We start from the raw sequence: 24,144 nt of genomic DNA on the forward strand, positions 1-24,144 counted from the left end.
CTATGCCTTCTTGCTCTCTCTTTTCCTCTCTCCCTCCCAAAGTTGGTCTCTCTCTCACGACCTAACCCATGTCTGTCTTGTTGATCTATTTGGAGTTGAGGTACAGATCAGCCATTATCTAATAGAATGGCAGATAAATAATTTAAAGTTACTTCAATATTCACTTATCTCCCTACCAAAGAAACAGTTCTTACAGACATTTGAAAATATGTTTAGCATTCAGCAAATGTAAAGAAATTTCTTAGCATATGAGACCTGCAATGTCAAAAGAAGTAGAAACGTTTTTTAAAATGTTAGGCCATTAATCACAAGCCTTTGGACAAACAAATGTTGTACTGTTGAATATCAAATTAAGACCTATAGGACTGTATAAAAATACTAAAGTAAAATCTCATTCAGAACAATAGTGTTGGTGGTAGTGTTTTTGGTTGCTTTCATAGGAGATGCCACAGATGATATGCCACAACGTGGTGAAGAACACTCTTCAACGGACTAATTTCTGATGAACGTTAGATAGGGATAGCACAATAAGGCCAAACAACACATGCTTTACATATATTAAGGATCGTAGGGAGCACATTGCTAACTCATTGGACAATAACACTTCCTTCAGAGACTTTGCGACAGATAGAACAGAGTTTGGAGATCTTTAGCATAAATCTCATTGCTGGTTGTGCAGCAGAATTAGTTTATGTACATGTACATTTCCAATATTCTGAAAATCTATTTTAGGTTTCATTTTTATTTTGATGCAAAAATGCTAGCAAGGTCCTACCAAAAGAGCTCAAGTTATCAAACCACACCTGTGTGAACAAAGAAATTGGCTGAAGGAGAGTGGAATTGAACTTCTATCCCAACACTGAGGTGAGGCCAAATTGAGTTTAACCACAGGCAGCAGGGGTGAAAGGATTTTGTGATGAAAGGATTTGATGTACGAGCAGGAAATGGAGACACAAATGTGGCAAAAAGGTACTTATGATCTTGTGATTCAATTTTTAGCCTAATCCTCAATTTGGTTAAATTCTATTAAGTGGGACAAGAAAGTGGGACAAGAAAGACATCGCTCAGATCAATTGAATGAAAATATGAACACATCTCAGATAATGTAACTGCTCGCCTAACCTTGCAGAACAAGCCCCAAGGGAGAAGGAGACCAAATGCTAGGATTTGATAGCTAGGTTTTAAAGAAGGGGGCTAAAGTAAAGTGTAAATTACACCTAATCGACACTCCAGATTTGCACAAACCACACCAAGCATCATAACTTACTAGCCCAGTCTGGTTAAATCAATGGTCCTTCTTCTGGCATGACTTTACAACATCTCATCAACATGATTAAATTGACATTTGGACTATTTAACATAACACTGGTCAATAAAAAGCTTTCTAATAAATGTAACACTGTCCTTCAATTTTTGCAGGTATCTAATGTTAAATAATCATGTTTCACAATATTGCAGCTTGAATTACTATTTTTAAAACATTCTCTTAGGTACTTGCCCCAAGAGTGGAGGAAAGGGACTGAAGAGGAAGGGGAGAGAGTAGGTTCATGGCCCCACACCATGGAGAAAACTCAAATCAGTTCCCAACAGTACAAATATACTGAATATCCAGCATAGTAGAATGCAATGAAACAGATTAAATGTTCTTGTTAAAGAAAGGCTATAAGAACACTCCACAATAAGGAGTCATCAACTCTTCATCCTAAGGAGACTTTCACTGACATCTCAGGATCACACACACACTTTTGGTACAGCAGCATCTATGCTGGAATTGTAATAATTTGTCACATTTTACCCACAGATCCACAACTTCAAAACCTCGGTTCAATAAAGATTGCACATTCTTCGTAGTTTATGTTGGAAATGGGTCAAATAGAAATCTTGGGCAAAATGATTGAAAACAAGCCACCAGTTACAGCACATTTTGTTAAATTTCAATATTTACACATCAAACTGGATTTTTGCTTTTAAAATAACGGGGCTGGTCAGTTCTTTAGTATTCCTCGTGAAGCAATGATTACAAAACTGATCATTTTATTTCTGGAAGAGTAGAGAAAAATCTACAGTTATTCATACACTGTCCTATCCTCAAAAACAACTAGAATGTTGTAATGCTCATTGGACTTTTAAATAAACAGTCAAAATTGTTACACCATGAAACCAGTGTAATTAGAGTAGCTCCAAAGTAGACCCAAAGCGTCCAAACACCTCTCTCTGACATCACCTTTGTAGAGAAGAGTGGAACAATACGGGATAGATAACTAACTGAGCATTGCTGCACAATTACCTGACCCTCATAATGCAGATAATCACACCTGTGCAACATTTGTTCTCCGTCAGAGATGGGAGCGTGTCATTGCAGGAATGTGGTATGGTGCTCAGCAAACCAGAATTTTGCAAGGTGCACCTAGTACTGACACCTGCAGTGCTCTACCTGAGCAGGGAGTTCTATACGATTTTGAATAATTCTGCAATTTAACTTTTTTCTCCCCATTGCAAAAGGGCTAACTACAACTAACAAAACAGACTTGTAAGCGGGCACCAAACTAAGGAAATTGGGGCTTTTAAATTGATTGAATGAAAACACTTAACTTTAAGGACAACTCTTTCTAACATTCTAACCTGGGTATAGTGATAAAATTAATGAATCATTTAGCTTCCCCCAGTATTTGTGAAACAATCATCAAAACATCCTAAGCTCAATGAACTTCCACTGATCCAAGACCCAAAAAAGTCTGTGCCTGGACACCAACACAAAGAGAAAGGTCTATAACTCAGATTACAGACTGCTGTCATTACACAATATAGTCACTCATAATACTAGTAAATCAAGAAAAGTCTAGACAGTCACTGCACCAACACTACATCTGAATTTAATGACACGTTATTATCTAGACCCTTTGGAATAGTGGCAGATCAGACCTCACCTTCGTGGTTTTGGAGCTGACTAAGAACATAATTCACATGGTGAAAAAAAGTTATACAGTCCCGTTCCCCACCTGTTAGTGTACTGGCACCAGTGATGTCTGTTTCTGTGTTTTAGAAAAAAAAAGGTCAGTTGATTAAACATTACAATAATTGCATGTACAAAAAAATATAAAAGAAAAATTGCATTAACGAGAAAAAGACTGGGTAAAGGTTACAACCACAGCTTTATCCAGGGTTGTAAATTAAATCATGCATTCCGTAGCCTCCATCCGTTTGGAGTATAAACCCCAGCTTTTTTCCAAAGGCACTTAATATTCCCAAACAGCGCAGACATTTGCAATGGAGCTGGCTCCTAGGTTACTGTGATCCACACAGAAAACAGGAGATAAAATGAAAATATTAAAACAGGGAATAATAATGTCACACACATCAGACACTACCAACGTGAACTGGTTTCTACCGGCGAAAGCCGGTTTGTAGTATCAAAGCTGCATCATAGGCGGCTAGATATTTGTAGTTTTGTCAGTTCGTCTATTTCTTGTGTTCGACTGCCATCCTCTTCGCCCACATAACGGTCCACTTTACTACCTGCTTCTTTGACCTGCTCTTTCTTTACCTTCCGGTGTGTGTAAAGCAAGTCTTTAGCCTCAGTGTTACCTGAGCTGTGAGAAGTTTTGTCTGAGATGAGCAGAGAAGGCACAAGATTTCCAAGCTCATCAGTAGGCGAGCGGCCAATGCTTCCATCCACTTGCACTCGGATGTCCGGGGACACAGTGTGCTGGTGTGATGGGATAATTCCGCTGTTTGTGCTTTTTGGATACAAGTAGGTCTTCATCTGTCCTTTGCCTTTCACATTCACTGTCCCTCGATAATCAAAATCATAGCCCATTTCACTTAATATGCGGTAGCTCTCCTCACTGACCTGGATCCGACATTCTACTCCTGTAGTGTCCATCCTACTAGCAATGTTGACAGTATCTCCCCATATGTCGTACAGTAGTTTTGTCGTCCCAATAACTCCAGCAGTGAGAGGTCCATGGTTGAAACCAATCCTCAGCTTAAAATTAAACCAGAGCATGTCCTTGTTAAATTCATCGACAACTCGCATCATTTCTTTGGCAAACTCAAAGAGTGTCTGCAAGTGACTGTGTGGATGGTTGCTGTCACGTCGTTGGGAAGGGTTTAATCCAGAAGCTGCCATGTAGGTAGCTCCAATGGTTTTAATCTTTTCAATATTGCTGTTATATTGAGGTTTGCTCAACAACTCATCAAAATCTCCAATAAGTTCATTCAACACTCTGTAGCATTCCTTCCCTCCTTCATAGTTCTCTTCATAGAATTCGCTGAAGTTGACAATGCTGGCAAAAATGACACCAACATCTTCATGATTTTTGGAATAATGAGGGGTTACCTTGAGCTGATCAGCCACGTGAGCTGGAATGATGTTGTGAAGGAGCCAGTCTGCTTGATCCTTCATGCTTTGTATTTTGTGCCGATGTAGATCTGCCTCCACATTACCATGGTAATTGAGACGGTAACTGACCTCAAACTCTCGGTTCAAGAACCAGACCAGCAAAAGCAGCAGGGCAATGTCCAGAATCACTTCCTTTCCAATCACCTCAACAGGCTTCTTTGAGCTCCAACTTGACAACGAACTGTTGCATAGATCATCTCTGCATTTGAGGGAGGAGAGAAGAGAACAGGAGACCTTTCTTTAGCTGGTAAATAATAATCGATATATAATCATTTACCAGACTAAGGTTGAAAGACAAAAAAAAAATGGATCCTAAATTCACATATACAGTGTATCACATGGTGTATATTTACTATGAATTCAATAAGGGAAATGGGCAAAGCATGCTTAAACAAAAGTAGCTGATTTCTCACAATGTCCCCATTTTGCCCCTACCAGCTTGCATTCCAGCCAGCTGTGCAAAGTGCTTTGATACATCCCGATGTGGAAGCCACATAAATTACCCCTCTAAATCTCATCATGCCAAATATTAAGCACAGACTAAAGAGAAAGAAACTTATCTAGACCATAAAAGCAATTTTTTTTAAAATTCATAAAAAAGAAGCCTGGGTTTTTTGGTTTCATTCTGGATCTATTTATCTTGTCAAAAAATGAGAGAAAACCGAGGAAAAAAATTAGTGCATAAAAAGATAAACGGTCAAAATCAGGTTTTATTTTGGATTATTAGAATGTTTGGAGGCACATATTTCGCCCACAAATATACGGTCAATTCACTTTACAGTCTATTCTGTGAAGCGCTTTGAGACGTCGATAAGACGTGAAAAGCGCTATATCAAATGCAAGGATTATTATTATATATTATATAAGCACCCACATAGACTAGGTGAGCTGAATGGCCTCTTTTGATGATGTACATTCTATATAATAAGCTTTGCACAACTATCTTGAAAAACTTGAATCTTACCCATATTGTTGCACATATCCAACTTTTGTAATGTCTACCCTAAAAATACAGAGAATGGGAAAAATAATTTAAACTTTTTTTAAAAAAAGGAACAGAAGTTCTACTTATCTCTTTCTTCCTGGACCAGAGGTCTCAGGCTGACACGATTCTAATGAATTCACTAATGCTCTTACATCTGCTGCATAAGATCCTCCCAGCAACAGCTTGCGATTAACAGTCAAAGAAACAACAACAAAATTATATTTTTAAAGTGCCTTTCATGTCAGGAGGGCGTCCCAAGGCGCTGGACAGAGTTATGGACCGGAGCTGGAGGTCGGGTTCGGGGAGGGAAGCAGGGAGATTGAAAGCACAGTCAAACAACAACAACAAGATTCCATTTATAGAGCGCCTTTCACGTCGGGAGGACGTCCCAAGGCACTGGACAGTTTGGTCAGGACCCGAGCAGGGGGGAAATGGTGAGGGGAGGGAAGGGAGGGAGCGAGGAGGGGGTAGAGAGTCGAGAGGGGAGCTGAAGACCCGGTCAAAGAGAAAGGTCTTGAGACCAGCCTTGAAGGAGGAAAGGGAGGAGGCAAGGCGAAGGCACTGGGGGATAGAGTTCCAGAGCCTAGGGGCTGAGAGGCTGAAGGCCCGGCCACTGATGGTAGGGCGGTTGGGGCGGGGGATGTGGAGAAGACCGGAGCCAGAGGAACGGAGGGTACGGGCAGGTAGGTAGGGGGATAGTAGGTCGGAGAGGTAGGAGGGAGTGAGGCCGTGAATGGCCTTGTAGGTGAGGATGAGGATCTTGAATTCAATCCTCTGGGGGATTGGGGAGCCAGTGGAGGCGAGCGAGGGTGGGAGTGATAGGTCTTGAAGGTGGCATGGGAGGGGCGAGGCGGAAGGACTGCGTGATGGAGTTCCAAAGGATGGGGGCCCGCCCGTCAGTAGTGTGGCGAGCGAGGCAGGGGACGTGAAGCAGGCCAGAGCGAAGGGAGCGAGCAGGCTGGTAGGGGGTTAGGAAGTCACAGAGGTAGGGGGGAGCAAGACCATGGAGGGCTTTGAAGGTAAGGACCAGGATCTAGAACTGTATCCTCTGTGTGATGGGAAGCCAGTGGAGTTGGGCAAGGATGGGGATGGTAGGGTCACGGAGTCTAGTGCGGGACAGGACACAGGCTGCAGAGTTCTGGATGGGCTGCAGTCTATGGAGGGAGGATTTGGGGAGGCTGACAAGCAAGGAGTTTACATAGTCAAGCCTCGATGTAACGAAAGCATGTCTGAGGGTTTTGGCGTCCTGAGGTGTGAGACAGCGGCGGAGCTGGGTGACGTCACGGAGGTGGAGAAGGCAGAGCAGGTCATGGCACAGATAGAAAGGTTAATTGAGGGTCAAACAAGATCCTAAGGTTCCGGACTGGCTTAGCAAGGTGGACTGTGCAACCATAGATGGTGAAGTTAACAGCGCCTCCTCACCTGAGGCGCTGATGGGAGCCAATCAGGAAAGCCTCGGTCTTGTTGACATTCAACTGAAGAAAGTTAGCTCTCATCCAGGACTTGATGTGACAGACATTTAGTCAGGACAGCAGTGGTCCTGGAGTCAAGGGTGGAGGCAAAGAGTTGGGTGTCATCCGCATACATGTGGAAGTTGACCCTATGTCTGCGGATGATGTCACCTAGAGGTAGCATATAGATATTGAATAGGAGGGGACCAAGGACAGAGCCCTGAGGAATGCCACACAAGACGGTCCAAAATTGCTTTAGCGTGGCTAATCAACAGATAATACTGTGAATCAAACTCTGAAGAACTGCAGCCTTTCATCGGACTGCAGCGTGAATATCACAGGTACAGTACTTACTTGGAAGAGCACAGTGTGACATACAGTAGGATGAGGAGCAGCACTCCCACTATAGTAGCCAAAGACGATCTCATCCAGGAACTTAACTGGCAGAAGTTGCAGTAGTGAATGAAAGTGATGATCAATGCGCAACAGAAGAACATGGTCATCTGGAAAAGGGCAGAAAATAGAAGTAATAACAGTAATTTCAGATCTTTTAGACGTCCAAAGAATAAAACATTGATAGGCAGACTGGCGACAATGCCATGAACGTGAAACAAGCACAGAATGACCTTCTGTAGTGATTTGGATAAAACAATTACTTTTAAGAAGGGCAAATCAAAATGGTGTTTTACAATACATTTTGGAGTACTGGGGGACTTAATAACAACTTGGATTTATATAGCACCCCCATGCCGGACGGCATCTCAGAGTGCTTCACAGTAACGGATCCTGGGGCGAACCAGGGGGAGGAAGGTGACCAAAGGTGTGGTCGAAAAGAAAGGTCTTCAGCAGAGACCTGAAAGTAGGAAGAGAGGGGGCGAGGCGAAGGGAATGTGGAATGGAGTTCCAGAGCCTCGGGGCATAGTGGATCTTTAAATCGATCCTCTCTGGGAGAGGGAGCCAATGCAGTCTGGCAAGGACTGGGGTAATCGGGGAGCGGAGTTTCATGCGGGTGAGAATGCGGGTGCAGAGTTTTGAATAAACTGAATTTTATGGATGGTAGTGGAGGGGAGGCCGGCGAGGAGGGCGTTTGAATAGTCCAGCCGAGAGGTGACAAAGGCATGGACCAGGGTTTCAGACTTAAGTCTACAAATTCAATCAATTATGTAGAAATCAGACCAGGTTTTTTTTTAAAAAGGCTCAAAAACAATTTCAAAAAACAAAAACCTTGGGTATATGGAATTTGAGGGGCAGGAATTAAGCTTGGTTTGAACATTTATTGAGTACGATTCAAAATCAAAATTCAAATACCCCAATAACAAACATTTTTAAGCCAAAAGAAGAATGCAACACTGCACTGATTCAAAATTAAACACTTTAACCAGAATGTATTCCTTTCCTTCACTTGAGGGCGCTGGATACTCACATTTACATTGGTTTCAAATTCACAAGTGAAATGGGAAAACACAGCTACAGCAGGGAGAGAAACAAGAATGGCTCCAATGAAGTGACGAGGTAGCCAGCCTGAGATTGCCCTCAGCAGTCTTTTGGTGCACGGCATCACCTCATCCAAGTAAAAGGCCATTCTACAAACCAACAGAGAGCTAGGGTTACAAGGGTAGGGTATTGAATCAGCCTTTTGAATGATCATTTCTCAGAACAGCCACAAACATTCATACTGTATACCCTGATTAAGACACACATTTATACTTACCAGTAAAATACAACAGATTCAAATATTGGAAGAAATGGAAGAGTTGCCCAGCTTCACTGCTAAAATACTAATATAGTAAACTCGTCACTCCAAGGCAAATAGGCTCAGTGACTAGTTATCCAGAGTGGGGAGTTAGGTATATGTATAAATAAATGTAGTCAGGATATTTATGATGACTTAAGTGGTAGTGACAAGTTAAGCCAGGGTTGAGTTATCAGGGTTTCCTATACATCCAAACAATGTGAAAACAAACAATTGCCAATTCAAAATCAGATTATTCATTGAGAATCAACTGCAATGCATTGTTTGTATGCATTGTTTGCCTTCTTATGTATGAAAAGCAGAAAAGTCTTTGAGCAACAATCACTGAGTGAACTGCAGTTGTATTAAAGCTGGAGAAAGGATGCATTGGAGACACATCAACAAACTGCATTTTATATCAGCCCTATCTGTTGGAGCAATGAGCTCCTTGATGGAACCCTCAACACAATATGCTTGCCTCACCTGATGGAGATGACCAAGGAAAGTACTTGAAGCAGGATCGCAAGGACAAAAACCACAACAGAGGCATGGGAAGGTGGACATGTAGACAAGCCCTGCTTCATGAAACACGTGATGGAGAGAAAGAGGAACACTATGGTGGAGAGAAAGACATCAAGGAGTGAACTGAATGTGGCACTGGCAAACGTCTTCTCTGAGGCATTGTTCACAACCTATTGGGGGGAAAAGAAACAAAAATGAAACATACAGTACGCCTTTTAACAACAAGATCAAATACAATGATGTAACAAACATAAGACAATGAATGGAAGAAGTACAGGTGTTCTAGGTATTGACAAATGTCTGAATTATGTAAACAGTCTCTCCACAGTACAACCAATACCAATTAGATCAATAAAGCAACTTTCCAATGTGTAACCTCAATGCTTTGTCATACCTTTAATTTGTATTTCAGATAATGTAAAAGCCGCCATTTTTTCCACTGTACATGACTGCTCTCCCTACCAAAGTCGGGATGATACGTTTTCTCTGATTCTAATTGACCTTTGCAAAAAACCCTTAATCTCAGCACATTTTAAAATAGTTTAATATTTGGACAGATACAAAAACAGCAAAATAAGAGATCAAGAAGAATCTTAAAGAATCTTAAAAGACTGATGCCAAATTGTAAAACCTGAGTGCTGAGACCAGCTTGAGGAGGTGGCTTCATCGGGAAATTTGCTCTACTGCAATAGTAGCTGCAGGCAGTACTAATAGATGTGACCTCTGCTCCTTAAAAATGTACAATGAGCTACCCACAAACATTTATAGGTCTATTTTTAAGAAATGGGTCACACGATTGGCTCCCTAATATTAATTAAGTAGCTGGTGTTTGGTGTCAGATGAGATGTCAGATCCCCCTTCCAGGGTAGGGAAAAATAAAATCACATTTCCCACTCCTAATTGCTTTATTGTTGGAAGCAACAGTCTAGTAAAGACCCAAGGAATTCAAATGAAATTGTCTGGGATTTATACAAAATGCAATTTATAAAACAGTAAGAAGAAATAAGAACTTTCATTAGCTTAACATATTTGGCCAGCCAAAAGACTAGAAAAAGATTGCACTGGAATGACCAATGAGTCAGTCAGATGAACTAAGAGCCTGGATACTAGTTAATATTCACAGCAGCTCAATAAACAGATGCTGTACCAGAGGATTGGAGGAAGGCTCGGGTTACCCCAACATTCAGAGAAGGAATCCCACATCAATCAGAGGATCTACAGGCTAGTTAATCCAACATTGGTAATGAAGAAAACCTTCAAAGGCAATTTACAGGAAACTATCAGTATTCATTTGAGCTTTTAGGTTCGGGGTATTTGGTGGGTGGGGGGGTTGGGGGAGAGAGAGAAAATGTGGAATAATATTTGAAAGAATAAGTCAGAACTCATGAATTGCCTAGAATTATTTCATGGCTGAAGTGAATGAAGCATTCAGTGAAGTATCCATGTAACCTTGAATTTTCAGAAGGCATTTTCTAAAGATTTGCATCTGAAACATGAGACAATAAATGTGTGGAATTTACATTAAAGTAGCAAGCTGAATTGAAAACAGGCTCATCTATTGAAAACAGATGTTGGAGGATAAATAGACAGAGCTCCCATTGGTGGGCAGTGATTAGCAGAGTTCCATAGAAATGTGTTCTGGGTCTCCTGCTGGGTTGCTCTGTTAAGAAGAGAACTCTTGTTACATCACGATTTTCTGAGGATATTAACCCAAATGGCCAGATGGCTAAGTGGGGAAGAATGACATTATTCAAAAAGATATGGGCAAATCAATTGGATGAAATTTAACATGGTTATTTGTAAAGTCCACTGAAAAAGGCAAGAAATAGTCCAATGGTCAATATTTCTGCATCCTCTCACAAAGTTTGTACAGAACAAGCTAGTTACAAGAATATACACAAGCAACGAAAAAAGACCAGAAGAGACCAGAGGAAACTAGAGAGACGTAGTAATTCAAACATGAAAAAAATTGTTACATTTTCTAACAGTAAAAGGACCTAAACTAAATCAAAAGGAACTGAAACAGAGGATGAACAGGCAATAATTCATTTATTAAATTATTACTACTTGGAGATTGTAACCAGGGAAGATCTTAACAATATGCTGCCCAAAGATTTCCAAACATTTTGAACTTTAGTGACCAGAAGTTCTAGAAAGATTCATGGGGCGGAAAATACAATAAACTCCCCAAAAGGAATGAACTATACCCTAGAGTGGGGGTGGGCAAAATAAGGCCCGCGGGTCATATCCGGCCCACCAAATGATTCTATTCAGCCGTTATTGTGTCTAGCAATAGAAAAAATTATAGTTCAGTCCCAGAAAGTCGCACAAATTTCACATTTGAATCAGACCGGGAACATCAGCCAATCACACTGTTTAGTTGTGCGCACGCTCCCTTAAGTGTTGAATCAGGCTGACGTCAGAAATGTTCAGATCAGCAAACTTTCAAACATGCGTGCGCGGCAACCGCAGCAATACGTTTCACTGGAGGACGTCAATTCGAAATGAGTTTATCAAAGAAACGGAAAGTGATGCTGAAGGCCGAATATTCAACAAAGAATGGACTTGCAAATATTTTTTTTTTACCAGTGTGGGTGGACAATAAAACAAATAATATAAATTAAAAATAAAATAAAGAAAATAAAAACAATGTGCAGTTACAAATTAAAGTAAGCAATTTTGCACGTTTTTCACTGGCTCTCAATGAGAGTTGCGATGTCAAAGACACAGGCCAGTTGATAATTTTTATTTGAGGTATCACCAAACATTTTGAGCTCACAGAAGAATTGGCATCAATGCAGTCAATGAAAGATACAACAACTGGAGAAGCCTTTTTGGAGGCAGTAAATAAGTGTATCTTAAAATTAGGAGAGGAATGGAAAAAACTGGTGAATGTGGCCACTGATGGAAGCCCAAATCTGACAGGCAAAACTGGTGGGTTACTGAAAAGAATTCAAGATCAAGTCAAAGAAACAAATCCAGAACAGAATATTGTTTTTCTACACTGCATTATCCAAGAGGTCCTCTGTAAGTGTTCTAAAACTAAGCAATGTCGTGGACACAGTTACGAAAGTGGTTAACTACATTCGAGCAAGAGGATTAAACCACAGGTAATTTCACTCTGCTTGAGGAATTGGAATCTGAGCACATAGATGTTCTGTATCACACGAATGTAAGATGGCTTAGTTTAGGAAAGGTCTTGAAAAGAGTATGGGAACTGAGAACAGAGATTGATTTATCTTTGGACATGAAACAAAAAGATTCAGATTTCCCACAGCTGAATGATGCGAATTGGCTCTCTGATTTCACATTTGCCATTGATATCATGGGCCACATGAATGAACTGAATTCAAAACTGCAACGGAAGAGGGCCTTTGTGCACGATTTGTATTGCAGTGTCAAGTCATTTATGACAAAATTATTTATTTTATCGCATCAGATAGGGAAGGGCTGTTCGCCCACTTTCCAACTTTGCAGCAGATTACTGTTTGTGATCAAAGTCTTAAAAAGTATACTTCGTCACTACTTGACTTATATGCAGAATTTTCTCGTCAATTCCAGGATTTCAATTTGATTGAAAATGACCTGTCTTTGGTCTCTTCACCTTTCTCATTTGATGTTGATAAAGCCCCATTTGACATCCAACTCGAGTTTATTGACCTGCAATGTGATCCACTGCTTGCAGAGCAATTCAAATCAGTGCCGCTTCCCAGTTTTTAAGCCGCTCTTAATGAATATACCTTTCCAAAAATAAAGGCTCATGCCCGGAGGATGCTTGTGCTGTTTGGATCAACATACATATGCAAGGAGACATTTTCTGTGATGAAATTCAACAAATCAAAACATAGATCTGTGATGACTGATGACCACCTTGCAGCAGTACTCCGCATTGCAACAAGGGAGATGATGCCTGATTTCAATTGTCTGCTTAACCCACATCAGCGCTTTCATTCTTCCCATTGAGTGAGCTTCTCACATTCTCATCAATATGTGAATAAATGAATAAATATCGAATAAATGTCTGCTCAATGAGTTGTTTTTATTTAACCTAATTTTAATAAATGTGAATTATATAGACTTTATTTTATGTATGTACAAGACTTGATTTTGAGCTATTACTAAGCATTTGCATCTATATTAAGTATGTGGCCCGCGAAGCTTACCAAAACTCGTGAAGTGGCCTACCAGCCAAACTAATTGCCCACCCCTGGTCTAGAGTAGGTAGAGAGAAGAGAGAAACTATTTGTGAAGCAGCCATTTTAAGGGAATCAATGAATAATTAGGAAGTTTTGACGAATTGGAAACTATCCTCAGATTACAGTTGAGTACTAATACTAATTTTGATCCACACTTGGTATAAGGCAACACCTTAAGTACTGTATAGTTCTTCAAGTCACTCAAAAGGGAATCCCTAATCCCTAAAGGCAATATAGAGGAGAGCAACGAGTGATTCCTCATGCTAGATGGATGAAGAAAGACTAAAGATGCTCTTCATCCTCAAAAAACTCAATAAGATAAAGTAAACTCAGAACTTATACTTTGATACACTAAGGTAGTAGGAAAGGCTGGCACAGGTTCATAATTATGATGAGTAATTTTAGGATAGATATCACAATGTATTTCTTTACATATAGAGAAAGGGCTGGAACTCAATCAATATATAATTCAATCCTGTAAAGGGAAAATAGCAGGGTTCGTTTTCTGTAAGAATATCAAATGGGTCAAAGGGTTTTCTTCATCCAAACCTTTCATGATCCATCTGTTAATCATAGAGTAAATAAATGTCAAGAGCTCTAATAAAATGCCATTAAGCCAAATGACAGGTTCATAAGATTAGATCTTGACCCCACTTGGCAGTTCAACTAGATTCTGGGATTCATCATTAATCTTGATATAGTAGCCACAAAAAGAATCTCGTCTTCCGAATAGAGAAAAGGAAGGCATTGGGCAACAATTCTTTGGAGACAGTTGTAATCAGTTCTATAAATGAATCTAACTTTTATGTTATATCATTTAAAGCCCCGGGCCATAATATATGCATTAATAAAAATATGTTGATGTGGACAGAATACTTGGTCTTCCAATAGTATCTGAGACAGAAGCCACACAATCCTCACCAGATGTGTCATTCATCAATCCTACCAGCAGGGGTTGCCGCTCATCACTCAGGAGAGAACACCCTGGCTGATTTTCACTGTGCTCGGGTTCTCATGCCAAGTGGAAAACCACTAGTGCTGAGATCAGCTAACCCAGAATAAACCAACCATCAATCCTGGGATCATCACAGTCTATAAGGCTCAGCTAATTACCTGAATAAATTAAGTATTCTTAACTGTTGGAAGAAAGCAGCAGGTCCATTTACTCAAATCCAAAATGCAACAACACAGAACTACAAAAGGGCGAATTAATATACGTAAACCGTCTTTGAATGAAAGGAAACAGGGTAGGCAAGGAATAGGAACACAATGACTTTTGCAGAACAGAGCTCTAGTTTGTACCCGGTCCATTCTGTGCAATCTCTGTTTGATGCTTTTGAGATTAGATAAATAATCATCAATCAAAGTTATAGCTTTAAGTAGTACAGCGCTAACACAGACTGGATGTAAGCATTTGATAAAATTATTATAAATTAAGTCAATTTTAACACTAATTTGCCACAGAAATTTTGTGAATCCACATAATTTTCCTTTAACATTTGAATACATGCCTCGAGAATAATCATGCTTGAAGCAGAATTCATATCAGCTTTCGAAAGGGAACGAGACAGATATCTAAAAAGGAGTAAATTACAGGGTTATGGGGATAACTGTGGAGTCCTGTAGCTCAGTGGTTAGAGCACTCGCTTTGCAAGTGAGAGACCTGAGTTCAATTCCAGGCAGAGGGCGAAACCTTGGGCAAGTTTCCTTACTCCACACACCTAATAATAATCCCTCCAAAACCAAAAACAAGAATAAATTGGTCATTTTCAATCTACGACTGTTTGTGAGACATTGCTGTGCGCAATTGGCTGCCACGTTCGCCCACAAAAAATATACAGTCAATTCACTTTACAGTGTGTTCTGTGAAGCGCTTTGGGACGTCCCCCCGATGTGAAAAGCGCTATATCAAATGCAAGGATTATTATTATTATAGGTTCAAAAGGATCGCTCTTTTTTTAAAAAAATCAGACACTATAATGGGCCTTCTGTGCTGTAAATTTCTATGGTGTTATGGTTCCCATGTAATAAATATTAAATATCATTATTTCAGCTTTTAAACATTTATTATTGCAACAGTTCAAAATTGTCAACAGCCACCTTGACTCTAGGAAGGTATGTTGGCACACAAATAACTCAGTAAGTCTGCAATGCTGGAACAATGTTCTTTGATTGACAAAAGATCCTTTTTTAAATAGAACAAAAACCTTTGCATGTAACATCAGCATTCAAACTTATCTGTAACCATGAGCAATGACAAGACACATGCTGCATCCATACCTCATCTTGATAGCTGCCTCTGTATGCCTTCTCCAAGCTTGAATCTAAGAAATTTAGGCTGATCTTATTAATGGGCGGTTTAGAGAAGTATTCATTCATTTGGCTGTGAATAGAGAAAGAGAACACAAAATGGATCAGAGATACTTACAACTGTCAGGGTTGACCACAGTTTATGGAGAGTGTCAGTGGGGGTGGAGGGGGGGAAACTATGGGCAAGAAAGGAAAGGACAAAGACAGGCATTGACACTCTAATCATTTTCTGACAAAAACTTGGAAATAACAGAAATACATGCAATTTGCCACAATTTTAGGCTTCAGCCTGGTTTAGTTGGTAGCAGTGTAACCTTGGAGTCAGAGTTCGAGAGTTGAAGTCCCAGGTTGGGACTTTGATCTTATTGACACTCCAAAACAGTGCTGGAGGAACACTGATGTGGCATTGTGTGTTAGCCTGGCACAGTGGTAGCACTCTCGCCTCTGAGTCAAAGTTTGCGGGCTCAATCCCTACGTCGGGACTTGGAATCACATAGTCTAAGCTGACACTCCAAAGCAGTGCGTGCTGGGGGTGGGGGCAGGACTGTTGAGCCTTTGAATGAGATGTTAAACCGAGGTACCATCTGCCTGTTCAGGTAGATGTTAAAAATTCCATGGCACTATTCAGAGAAGGGACATTGTGGGACATTGCTGTGCACTACTGGCTGCCCTGTTTCGTCCACAAAATACAGTCAATCCACTTTACAGTAGATCCTGTGAAGCTCTTTTGAGACGTCTAACCGACACGATAAGGCACTATATCAAATGGAAGGATTATGATTATCTTTCATACAAGATTTTAATCTGAGGTCCTATCTCAGGATGGATGTTAAACAACCCTTGGCACTATTCAAAAACAGAAGGGAGGGCTGCAAGACCTCCACAATATTCCTAGAAAATATTGATTTGCTAAAACTCAAATCACAACTCCAATTTACACCAGGACCTTTACACCTCAATACCCTTCATCAATCCAAAATATGGAAACAAACACCTAGTTGGCAGAACCTCAAACGCACTTCCAGGCATCTTTGAAATGTTTTCCAAATGTCACAACCAAGAACTCTGTCCTTTGGCTAAATATGTAAGTGCTAAGTTAAATATTTACTGAGCCAGGGCTGCTGAAGCACATTAGTCTGTGGAAAATCTGTTGCTAATTGGGAAGTACACTATTCACAATTCATGCCCAAAAAAGACTGAGCCAAAACTTTTAAAACAAAGCATCCTGTAATCATGTAAATTAATAGGGAAAGGGCAGAGACCACAAACTGACAATAAGATTGAATCAGATGCAATATAGATTAGTGACTCCCCACTACAGTCAGAGCTTTGTTGAGTACATATCTTGCACCATTTCCTCAGGATTTACAGAACACGTCCTGGGATACCAGACACACACGTACCTTCATTCTTCAGTAGTCACTTATAACTCTATTCAGTTGTTCTGTGCATATCTAACCTTGCTAGTCCCACCAATGTACTGGTTATGATGTAGTCCTATTTTCAACAGTAAGTCTAACATCCATCTCGCCCCTTAGTTCAAGATGGTTGGAGATGCACCAACCAGTCTGTTGGAAATGATGTACTAACATGCCAGCAGATAGAATGTAAAGATGCAACACTTTAAAACACTTTTTTTAAGGAATAGTTTTATTTTGATTAAAATATTGCTTATGGTAGATTCACAATGTTTGCAATTCTAATGGCATTCCAAAGAGAAAGTATTGCATCTTTAAAATTTGAGACCAAGGCTTAGGACATGAGCTCAGTTAGAAATCCACAAGAACTTCCTTACACCAGCCTTCCATGTCAACTGTTGCCTTCCAACAGAAACCTGAGAATTCCAACAGTGTTTGCAAAGTTCTCAATAACCAAGTTAGCTACGGGATTATACAACAACTTGCATTTATATAGTGCCCTTCACGTTGACGTCCTAGAGAGCTTGATGTGTGTTAAGTGCAGGGTCAAATGTTTACAATTATTCCAACAAAAATATTCCACCCACACAGGCTGAAAGTGAGACTGAAGCTCAGCTTGATTCATGTCTCTCCCTGATAAATGTGCAGCTATGGAATTGACAGAAACTGAGACAAGATTTAGAAAGTCCATTCTCTGATCTGTTTCAGCTACAAAAAACCTGCAATAGTCCAGAAGAATAAAATTAATTGAATCATTAAATGAGTCAAATGTTTTGAAACTTTCAAAGAGGACAAGTATATTTTATTGAACTGTTCTATACATTTCTCCCATAACAGTATCTCTGATGGCCCTTGTGATTGTGTTTGAGAACTACTGGTTAAGAAAGTGCATGGGAGGTAACTTTTTAGAATCTCACAAGCCTAATAATAATCCTTGCATTTGATACAGTACCTTACATCATTGAAATATCTCAAAACTCTTCACAGGATTTATTGTATAGCCTAGTGACTATTTTTGCAGGCAAACGTGGCAGCCAGTTTGCACACATCAATGTTCCACAAACAGACATAAAATAAATAACTAAATTTATTTGGAGGATTATTGGATAGGGCATAAAGGGAAACTCCTATCCCTTTTCAAATTGTGCTATGGGATCTTTAACATCCACCTGAACAGGTTTTTGTTTGCAGGCTGCACCTCAGTTTTAATGTCTCGGCTGAAACACAGTACCCCAAACAACGTAGTGCTCTCCCAGCATCACATTTGGAGTGTCAGCTTAAACTGAGTTCAAAATCCCCAAATGGGACTTGAACCCACAACGCTCTGACTCAGAGGCTAGAGTGCTATCGACTGAGCCAGGCTGACTCTTGCATGACATGACATGAATTAAGATGTGCTGCCCATTGTCATTTCAAGCACTGTGATGGAACTTCTTGGTGCACAGTTAAACCCAACAAAATTGAAGGAATGGTTATTTTCTAGTGACTCTGTGCTCTACCTGTCTTCCTTTATGACACTGACAAACTGAGCATCAGTTTTCTCTCTTATCTGCTTAGAGCGAATGGGAAGCAGTCCATCTAGTTGTCTCTCGCTCTGCAGCATCTCAAACAATGATGTCTGGCTGTTGTTCAGCTTTTCTTCCTCAGGTGGCCTCAGAAGCCCATTCAAGGCTTTCAGACATTGTCCTCCCAGTTGAAACTAGGTTTAAAAAAAAGGTTTGACAACACCATCCACATGACAGAGTAAACATTTATTATACGTGGATTGGCGCTTAACCTACTTTTGAAAAGATCTTGAATCTGACTCCAGAGTTTGTAAACAAATTCAATACATACAATCAGCCAAAACAAATCCTATCTTTCACCCTATTAGGATTAGGGATGAATACTATACCATGTTGCAATGGATGTTTCAGAGAATTCTTACTTACAATCACTTACTGTTCTTTTAACACAACAGCATGCAACTGTAGCTCATAATAAAAAAAATCAAAGACCAACTTCTCTGTATATCACAAGATAATTCTCAGTACTACTAATGAATGCTAATAATCAAATTCCACTCCATCTCTCATAACTAAATCCTATTTCACAATTTAATTGACAAGTTATCATTAAGTCAGTTGAACTGGAAATTAAATATTCCCATTTTCTGACTGCCACTCTTTTGTGTGCAGGCTTTTTGGTGTCATTGTATTAGGAATTGTTACCTTGGTGCTTTTGTGTTCATCCTGACAGCCATTTGGCACAGCACCCTCCTCTGTACTGACAGCACATCCAGGGGTAAGAACTATGGTGCAGGATGGACATGGTAGCTGGAAAAGAAAAAGGGGTAGGTGGGCTTAAATCAACTGTATTTTTCCTGCAAAGAAATCTCAAAATGTATTCAGTGGAATCTATATAATGGTCCAATCGTGCATGGATGGCTGCTGTGTAAAGATGTGAGCCTGATGAAGTTAGATACTTTATGCTTTGAGTACCTTTGCTTTCGCAGGCAGATCACTTGGTTGTGCCACTTCAGAATTGTCACTTTTGGTATCTCCCTGCTCTTTGGGGATTGCACCAGGAATTGAAGAGTCCCCTGCTTCCAGGTGAGGCAACATAGTTTGAGAACAGGTACATAGCGAATGACCAATCTTCCTACCAGAAATAAGGAATGTCTGCAGTCCTGTGAAAGAAACAAATCAAGCTATTAAAATCAGAATGCGTATTCTTAACTAAGGCAAGAAGAGAACAAAAATGCAAATGGATGCAGAATTCAATTAAATTTAGATGAAAACGCACAGATCCAATTTCCAGTAAAATACATGCACAGTGAAAACATTTTTAACAGGGGTTTTCATAACAGGGAAGTCAATAACTCGCCCACATATATTCAGGACTGTTGGTGATATCTGTACTATTAATGTATACTATACTATGAAGTGTTATTACTTCATACAATTCCAGGGCCAATAGAACAGTTGCTTCACACAATACCGATTATAAAACTACAATGCACTTGGGACAGATTAGTTGAAAGGGTTGTATCTCTCAGACTTATCAGAAATACTGCATTTCCAATATGGTTCCGTATTTATATTGTTAGAAAAGACTCTCATAGACTTTGATGACTGACTCAAATTCAGTTTACCAAAAGTGACTCCCCCCCTCCACACCGCTACAATCTTGCAATGTGTTACAACTATTGAGTTCATTCATTCGTGCATTCATTCACCTTCCTTTTAAAGGTATTGTACTACAGTATATGCTTTAATACAACAATGGATTTTCATCTCTTTAAATCTGCTCAATTATCATTCTGTGGGAAGCTCTTATATGTCATATGGTGACTCAAGCTCGCACAGCAGAACACAACCAAATGGGGATCCTGGATATTGACTTGCCCTGGGAAACCAATGTTCTTTGCTATCAAATCAAATATTATGCACATAAGTGGGATTAACTATCAAAACAACCTGCCAGGAAGTTCCATAAGTGAAACCCAAGAATAGGATGGAGCACAGTAATTCTAGTTGATAGGTCAATTTCAGATTAGGACGAAACTTTAAAATATGATAATCTCAGTGTACTATTTACATTTATATAGAGCCTTTTACATCAGAAGAGCACCTCAAAGCGTTTGACACTGTTGGCTATGCACCTTAACTGGGGGAGGAGCTCAAGGGGTGGGGAAGGGAAAGAAGACGAAAAGTGCAGCCGAAGGGGTTCATCTTAAAATGGGTGTTCAAGACGGGAGGAAGCGAGCAAGTCAGAAAGACTCTGGGATGGAGTTCCAGAAGGAACTCTGGGGGCGGATAGAGTGCGGGACATGAAGCAGGTCAGTGTTTCCGAAGGATAATATGGTTGAAGGAAATTGCAGAGGTAGGGTGGGGCAACACCATGGAGGGATGTGAAAACAAAACGGTGGATCTTGAACTCAATCCACTGGGTACGAGGAGCCAATTGAGCTGAGCGAAGATTGTGGGGTGGTAGGCTCACCGAGCCTGGTGAGGGAGAGGACACAGAAGTTCTGGACAGTGTGAGACACAAGTCTCAGACTGAATTAGAATTTTGGCAGTTTGGAGTACAATATTAGTTTACAGAATGAAGGCAAACAGTCAGATGTAAAAAGGAAGTTCTTCATAGATCTATTACTAGATTACAGATAAGGAATTAGCAACAAATGCAATTGGAAAGGAATACCCATCCAGCGCCCCCCAACCAAAGCCAGTTTTTTCAGTAGTATAGCAAAAGCTTTTTGCGGCATTGACTCTGCGGTAACAGTGCAACTGTATCCAGTTAACAAACTGAGAATGTGAAAAGTACACTGGTAACAGCAAGCAAGGAATTCTGGGCAGTCCATCAAACTAAAATTCATTTCTGGTAAATGTGCTTAAAGTGCTGTAACTAAAATCCCATGGAAGACACTACATAGTCTGACAAAATTGGATTGTTATGAAGTTAGGAACTGGCTGGTGCTTCAGCTCAACCCCTGATAAATTATGGGAAGGTGAAGTATTTTTGGAGTTACTCCACAGTCAAGCTGCTCAGTTTGCACAGCCTTTTAGGAACAAAGAATATCAATTAACAGCCCACTCAGCTCTACACGATTTCCATTCAAGCTAATATGGCGATAACTGGATTCTAACCCGCTTTGTGTTGTTTTCATTAATTGCATCACACCTCCAGGATAGTATTTTGTCAGTTCTGTTCATGTGATTTAAATGGTGTTGGGGTCCAGAATTGCAAAAGTCAAGAGCAATCTTTTGCGATTCTGCTACCAATATTTGGCAAAGGAACATTGCAAAATAATTTCAGACTTTTTATTAATATTAATGCAACCAATTTGTCGTCACCGTGATACTTACAAGGTGACACACAGCTGCGGAACATCACCAGATTCACTCGCTCTTGAGCTCTGGCTTTCGATTGAGTCAAATATGTAGAGGTGACCGGAGTGCAACCCCAAAGGGGTATCTTGTCAGATCTCAGAAGCAAGTAAAATCTGCCAATGTATATTACTAGTTATCTGCAGAGGTGGGCTTGCCTCCACGCACAAACTAGCAAAGTAAAAGGGACACTTCAGTGAAATCATATCAGAAAAAGTTATTGGATGTCTGTACAATATGGAAGTGCATCGCAAAACACATAACTTCCAATAGAGGGCGCTGTACCAATAGCCAAATCCTCTCCTACAAGGGAAAGAGGAGCAAGACTTTGTAGGGCTCTCTTGCACATCTCTACAGGTAGTACTGTAGTACTGTAATCAGAAGCCTGAAATAGGTCATCTTTCTGTCTATTCTCTCAGATAATAATAATCCTTGCATTTGGGAGTTGGGAAGGCCGACGAGGAGGGAGTTTCCATAATCGAGCCTTGATGTGACGAATGCGAGGGTTTCGGCAGACTGAGGAGTGAGGCAGTGGCACAGTCTGACAATGTTGCGGAGGTGGTGGTAAGTAGTGGCGATCATGGCGCAGATGCGGAGGAGAAAGGCAGTTTGGGGTCAAACAAGACACCCAGGTTCCTGACTGGCTTCATGAGGTTGAGTGTGCAGCCATGGAAGCTGATGCTGCCAGCGCCCAACATGCAATTCAGGTATTGTGGGACAATTATGTTTAAAAAAAATCTTGGTTGGCGGAGTGGGGGGTATCAGAACTAAGATGGTTAGAACTGGGAAAGTAACATAAGAAACCAGGCACATGAGCAGGTAATTGAGCCTGTTCCACCAGCTTCAGATTTTGGCAGATCTTTTAATCTGAATGCCCTACCTTTTCGCCATACCATAATAGATCGGAAAGCATTCCTTCACACAGCGGGTTACAAAGATGTGGAAATCCTCTTAAGAAAGCTGTAGAAGCAAAGTAACCTGACGGACACTTTGGGTAATAGTGGTATTAAAGAGTATGGAGAAAGAAATTGAAAGGTTTCGCCCACAAATACACAGTCAATTCACTTTACAGTATATTCTGTGAAGTGCTTTGGGACATCTCGAAGGCATGAAAAGCGCTATATCAAATGCCAGGATTATTATTATGATATAAATTTCATCAGCTAATAATTTTCTTCAGCTGCCAGTTGGCTCAAAGAACTGACCCATTTCAGCAATGAAAATCCAGGGAGTCATTTTGGGATGGCGGGTGAAGGCAATGCAAGCCAACAGAGATAGGGAAGTATGGAAAACGGCCTTGTGATTAAAAAGTCTAGTTACATGCTCGGGATCAGCAGCTTTTCTTTCACCATAGCTCCGGAACAAACAGCTGATTCAACTCAGAATTGGGTCTTGTAAGATCCGGAGTGAGGAAACCCGCTCATTCTACATTACCAGATGCCTCTGTAGATGGCTTGAGTCTAGAAACAAACTGGTGACACGGAAATAGTTTCAAATCCTTGCTACAGCATGAAAAGCAAGACCCAATTTGAACAAGATTTAGAACGCTCCCAGGAACGATATAAGCCGTTATCTGTGACTCGAAGGGATTGAACTCTTGAAAGATTGAATTGAGCATCTGCCACGAGGCCTCAAGAGTCACCAGGTACTGTACATTCATCATTGGTCAGCTCTCAGCTCTGCTTTATTAACATCCCCCACCCCCGTGTCTGTCAGCTGAATGAACATGCAAGAGATAGATGAAACAACAGCAACAACGACTTGTACTTATATAGCGCCCTCCATGCAGGGTAGCTTCCCAGAGCCCTTAACAACAGTAGCATTCAGCTGACAACAATGTTACAGAGAAGGGAGAGAGAGAAGAAAAACTAGTTTGTGAAAATGTACATAGTGGTTTTAAGTAGAAAAAACAGGCTTAACAAGCTCTTATTTTGACCTCAAGATTGTGAAAACACAGAAGTTTCCATCAATTTACTGATGCAAATGCTGAATAAGACATTGTGGTTGTGTTTTTCAAAAAAAAATTAAAAAGCTGTTCAGCTCACCTTGTTCTTCCTGTGTACATATGCATAACACAATTTTTGTCTCCTTTCCTCAGCAATAAGTCAACCAACATACCTCTTCTGCCGAGTACTTTCCCTCCTCCAGTTTTTAAACCTTGCACCCTTCTGGTCTGTATGGCTTAGAACTGCCACCAGGTGGTGCCTTTACTTACCAGCCATGGGGTGGGGAAGAGAGGAACAGTGAGAAACGCATT

General features: G+C 40.5%; 1 protein-coding gene across 1 annotated transcript in view; it reads right to left on the reverse strand.

Annotated features, from left to right (window-relative positions):
* Positions 1-3,067: 3,067 nt before the first annotated feature.
* Positions 3,068-24,144, reverse strand: part of adcy9 (adenylate cyclase 9) — a 54,730-nt gene continuing 33,653 nt past the window's right edge. The window contains exons 2-10 of the mRNA XM_007893612.2: positions 19,497-19,684; positions 19,227-19,331; positions 18,516-18,715; positions 15,569-15,671; positions 9,054-9,262; positions 8,262-8,421; positions 7,193-7,341; positions 5,367-5,405; positions 3,068-4,601 (exon numbers count right to left, since the gene is read on the reverse strand). Of these exons, the coding sequence (XP_007891803.2) occupies positions 3,422-4,601; positions 5,367-5,405; positions 7,193-7,341; positions 8,262-8,421; positions 9,054-9,262; positions 15,569-15,671; positions 18,516-18,715; positions 19,227-19,331; positions 19,497-19,684 (2,333 nt within the window). The 3' untranslated portion in view covers positions 3,068-3,421. The remainder of the gene's footprint in view (positions 4,602-5,366; positions 5,406-7,192; positions 7,342-8,261; positions 8,422-9,053; positions 9,263-15,568; positions 15,672-18,515; positions 18,716-19,226; positions 19,332-19,496; positions 19,685-24,144) is intronic.

The sequence above is a fragment of the Callorhinchus milii genome, unplaced genomic scaffold, assembly GCF_018977255.1.
Source record: "Callorhinchus milii isolate IMCB2004 unplaced genomic scaffold, IMCB_Cmil_1.0 Scaffold16, whole genome shotgun sequence".
NCBI lineage: Eukaryota > Metazoa > Chordata > Chondrichthyes > Chimaeriformes > Callorhinchidae > Callorhinchus > Callorhinchus milii.